The 5049-nt window shown below is 43.2% G+C and overlaps 1 protein-coding gene across 1 annotated transcript; it reads right to left on the bottom strand.

The window, feature by feature from the left end:
• Nucleotides 1-443: 443 nt before the first annotated feature.
• LOC146620903 (E3 SUMO-protein ligase ZBED1-like) lies at nucleotides 444-2349 on the bottom strand. Its single transcript, XM_085367127.1, has 2 exons — nucleotides 1283-2349; nucleotides 444-1119 (listed from the first exon to the last, which is right to left on the bottom strand). The coding sequence occupies exons 1-2, from the start codon at nucleotides 2347-2349 to the stop codon at nucleotides 444-446; spliced, it is 1743 nt and encodes a 580-aa protein (XP_085223253.1).
• Nucleotides 2350-5049: the final 2700 nt, after the last annotated feature.

Raw genomic sequence — 5049 nt, 5'->3', positions numbered from 1 at the left:
CAACAGGTGATCCAGGTGATGTATTTTTTAGTGCTGTCAATAGATTTAAAAAAATTAACTAACTAATCTCACAATTTTCTGTCATTAATTGCGATTAATCACAATTACTTGATTAATAGCCAGGCTCCAATTACATTTTTTTATTCTTTATATTTTAAGATTGTAACAGACATTTATGCAACACAATGAAGTAAATGCTGAATAAACACAAAGAATGTATGCTGAAATTCAAAGAGAATTTTAATAGTTTTCATCAATCTTTAACACAGTGAAAACTTACAAAAAACCTTTAAGGCCATCAACAGTGACCGAACCCAGGCCTACAGGTTAAAGTGAATATTATAACAATAAAGGGTCCACAAAACTCAGTATTTAAAACACAAAAAGACACGGCTGAAAACCCAGAATGTTGAACATTTTTCACTTCAAAGGAGCGATCTGGCTTAGTCCTTCTTTGCACTCAGCCAGTTACTGAGGCAGACTATTCTGTTTACATTGTCTGATGACAAAGAAGCACGCTTCTTTTGAATGATGTGACCTGAGAGTGAGAATAATCTCTCACAAGGCACTGTAGTTGCAGGGGTTGACAGGTACTTGCGTGCAATAGGTGCCAGCCTGGCATGTGCTCCTTCTCTCTTTAACCACCACTGTAGTGGACACTCTCCTATGTCAATTTTGGGCTCTGCTTTGTACAGATTCAGACAGCAGTCTATAGCATCATCCTCTTCCTCTGTATCTGAATTAGGAGAACCCAGCAAGCAGATGGACATCTTGCTCTTCTTTGGTGAGAGTTCCTCTGTTGTCTGAGCAGATGGTTGGTGTGCATCCGTCTCTGACATCAGAAGGTCATGTACTGATGCCCACACCTCTCTTCTTTCATCTTTGGAAAGGCATTTAAGGTCTTTAAACCTGGGATCAAGGGCAGTAGCGATCTTCAGCCATGTGAGATTGCTGCTGTCCCTCCGCTGAGCTAGGTCTGTGGTAAAAACCTTCTTAAACCTCAAAACGTAGACTGGGTCATCATCTGAGGGCTCCATAATCCTGAACAAATGACACAAGGCTGGCAACACCATGGAACAGGAGACATACCACTCTCCCCCCAGCAGTTCGGTAACACATCTGCAATAGAAAGATCAAGTCTGTATTTTTCTATTAATCACACAGAGACAAACATAAAAACCACATATGAAAATACACAGAGAGGTGGAGGTGGAGAACATACTTGAAAACAAAGCTAGAATGCAAAGATAGACACACAATCATGAGAAACAAAATGATTTACCTGCAAGGTTCCAGTAGTTCCTCCAGCTTTTGCAGTCTGTCAAGCTCCTGGTCAGTCAACATGGTCACCTTGCTGTTTTGTTGAGTCAGGATGGTGGTCAGCCCAGATTTGTTTCTCTGGATCCGCTTGATCATCTCTAGGGTGGAGTTCCATCTTGTTGGAACGTCCTGAACAAGCGGTTCTGTTTGATGTCCATGTGCAGCTTGCTGTGCCTTTAATTCCTGAGCATTTGCTGGACTATGCTTAAAATGTCCAACAATCTTGCAACATTTGGCCCGAGCCCTTTCAAATGCGCTGTCATTAAGAGAAACTGTGACCGTTCTTTGCAGAATGTGGGCCATGCAGGGCATGTGTTCAAATGGAAGTAGTCTGGTGGCTGCAACCATGTTACGAGCACTGTCGGTGCCAAGCGTGGTTACCTTGTCCTTGATTTTCCATTCGTTTGCAACATTCAGAAAATGGTCAGCACACGCCTCAGCATAGTGTCTCGCTTCAGTTTTACTCACTGTTAGTGCAAACGATTGCATAGTCCAGTCGTTATCAATAAAATGCGCCATGACCCCCAAGTAATTATCATTGTTCACCGAAGTCCAGTGGTCTCCGGTGAGAGCGACGTTCCTTACTTGCACAAGCTTGCTGCACTGCTGAGCCCTCTGGTCCCCATACAAAGTGTGCAGTCTCGACACAATGGTTCCTCTCGAGGGCAGATTGTAACACTCATCTCCTGATGCAGCGCGAATGACTTCTGTCAGTCCATCATCTTCTAATATGCTAACTGGTCGGCAGTTTTTAGCTATCCAAACAACCAAGGAATTGGTTAATTTTTCTCTCACATTTTTTGTTATTCGTCCACGAGCACCATACTCCTGAAGCGTAGACTGACGAGGTCCCGTAGAGGTGGATTCAGTTGGGTGTTTTGCTCTCAGGTGATACGCCAGTGATGAACTGCTTCTGTGGTACCTGAATTCAGCTTTGCAAATTGTGCATCTTACTCTCGTCTTGTCCAACAAGCCATCAGGCAACTTCTTAAAGAGAAACTTTCCACCCAAAAGTCCACCCCCGTCCATGCTTGCGTGTGTTAGCTAGTGTTAGCTAGATAGTAGCATGGTGTCACTTCTTCTTCTTCTTCTAATCATTTCTGTCAGGCCAAACGCCAGCATAGCACACTGTTGCCCCCTCCTCCAGAGGTGCTCATGAGTTTAAAGGTCTTAGGACTTCTCCTGACTCTTGGTGGCGCTGTCACTTGGTGTTTTCGCTCGCTCTGCGGTAGAGTATCACTTCCTGTTCCTGCTCAAACACAGTGGTGTTTCTGAGTAGCTTATTTGCTTAGCAATTTAATTAACAACTTTTAAATACATTCTTTTTCATAGTATAATCTTCACGTGCTTCATCCGAAGCACACTTTCTGTGTACTCACCACCTAATTTATAGCCAAAGTATTCACTCACTGTCTCTGTACTGTTTCGCTAGCTTAGCTTAGCTCGTAGCCGACTCGTTAGCACCATGGCTACTTCACCTGTCCCTCCTGCACTTTCTTGCTCATTGTGTCAGATGTTTAGTTACTCCTCGGCCTCCTTTAGCAATAATGATATCTGTAACAAATGTAGCATATTTGCAGCTCTGGAGGCCAGGATTACTGAATTGGAGACTCTGCTTCGCACCCTTCATTCACCCATAGCTAGCCAGGCCCCTGTAGCTGGTGCAGCCGAAGATAGCGTAGGCCCCGCTAGCTGTTCGCCGGCAGACCCCAAGCAGCTGGGGAAAGACGGCGGCTGGGTGACGGTGAGGAGGAAGCATAGTCCTAAACAGAAGCCCCAGGTACACCACCAACCCGTTCATGTGTCTAACCGTTTTTCCCCACTCGGCGACACACCCGCCGGGGGTCAAACTCTGGTAATTGGTGATTCTGTTCTCAGACATGTGAAGCTAGAGACACCGGCAACCATAGTCAATTGTCTTCCAGGGGCCAGAGCAGGCGACATTGAAGGAAATTTAAAACTGCTGGCTAAGGGTAAACGTAAATTCAGTAAGATCATAATTCACGTCGGCAGTAATGACACCCGGTTATGCCAATCGGAGGTCACTAAAATCAATATTGAATCGGTGTGCAACTTTGCCAAAACAATGTCGGACTCTGTAGTTTTCTCTGGTCCCCTCCCCAATCAGACCAGGAGTGACATGTTTAGCCGCATGTTCTCCTTAAATTGCTGGCTGTCTGAGTGGTGTCCCAGAAACGATGTGGGCTTCATAGATAATTGGCAAACCTTCTGGAGGAAACCTGGTTTTGTTAGGAGAGACGGCATCCATCCCACTTTGGATGGAGCAGCTCTCATTTCTAGAAATATGGACAAATTTATTAAACCCCCCAAAATATGACTATCCAGAGTTGGGACCAGGAAGCAGAGTTGCTGTCTTACACGCCTCTCTGCAGCTTCTCTCCTCCTGCTACCCCCCCAAAAACCCATCTCCATAGAGACTGTGTCAGCTTCCAAAAAGACAAAAAACAAACTAAAAACCAGCAACAAACAACTTAAACATAAACAATTACAAAGAAAGAACAATACAGTATCCACATCTGAACCAAAGAGTAAAACAGTGAAATGTGGATTATTAAATATTAGGTCTCTCTCCTCCAAGTCTCTGTTAGTACATGACTTAATAATTGATCAACAAATTGATTTACTCTGCCTTACAGAAACCTGGTTGCAGCAGGATGATTATGTTAGTTTAAATGAATCAACACCCCCGAGTCATTCTAACTACCAGAAATCTCGAAGCACAGGCCGAGGGGGCGGTGTGGCAGCAATTTTTCACACCAGCCTATTAATTAATGAAAGACCAAGACAGACTTTTAATTCATTTGAAAGCCTGATGCTTAACATTGTCCACCCCAGCTGTGAAACTCAGAAACCAGTCTTACTTGTTATCATCTATCGTCCACCTGGGCCTTACACAGAGTTTCTGTCTAATTTCTCAGACTTTATATCTAATTTAGTTCTGAGCTCAGATAAAATAATTATTGTGGGTGATTTTAACATCCATGTAGATGCTAAAAATGACAGCCTCAACATGGCATTTAATCTGTTATTAGACTCAATTGGTTTCTCTCAAAATGTAAAAGAACCCACCCACCACTTTAATCACACTCTAGATCTTGTTTTAACATATGGCATAGAAACTGAACATTTAACAGTGTTTTCTGAAAACCCTCTCCTGTCTGATCATTTCCTGATAACATTTACATTTACAATAATTGATTACACAGCGGTGGAGAGTAAACTTTATCAAAGTAGATGTCTTTCTGAAAGTGCTGTAACTAAGTTTAAGAATATAATCCACCCACTGCTATCATCTTCAATGCCCTGTACCAACACAGAGCAGAGCAGCTATCTGAACGCTACTCCAACAGAGGTCGATCATCTTGTTAATAATTTCACCTCCTCACTGCGTACGACTCTGGATACTGTAGCTCCAGTGAAAACTAAGGTCTCTAATCAGAAGTACCTGACTCCGTGGTATAATTCTCAAACACGTACCCTAAAGCAGATGACTGGAGAGGAAATGGCGTGTCACAAATTTAGAGGATCATCATTTAGCCTGGAGAAATAGTTTGCTGCTTTATAAGAAAGCCCTCCGCAAAGCCAGAACATCTTACTATTCGTCACTGATTGAAGAAAATAAGAACAACCCCAGGTTTCTCTTCAGCACTGTAGCCAGGCTGACAAAAAGTCAGAGCTCTTTTGAGCCAACAATCCCTTTAACGTTAA

The sequence above is a fragment of the Diplotaxodon limnothrissa genome, linkage group LG12 (genome assembly GCF_057381915.1).
Source record: "Diplotaxodon limnothrissa isolate DT_005_m linkage group LG12, D_limnothrissa_male_GT1.1, whole genome shotgun sequence".
Taxonomy (NCBI): Eukaryota; Metazoa; Chordata; class Actinopteri; order Cichliformes; family Cichlidae; genus Diplotaxodon; species Diplotaxodon limnothrissa.
The sequence above is the reverse complement of the archived record's forward strand: the minus strand, read 5'-3'. Positions and strand labels throughout refer to the sequence as shown.

Bases quoted from the DNA above. Each gene is read 5' to 3' on its own strand.
- LOC146620903 (XM_085367127.1), bottom strand. From the start codon at position 2,349: ATGGACGGGGGTGGACTTTTGGGTGGAAAGTTTCTCTTTAAGAAGTTG. The intron at 1,120-1,282 runs GTAAATCATTTT...TTTCTATTGCAG, and splicing joins GAACTACTGGAACCTTGCAG to ATGTGTTACCGAACTGCTGG.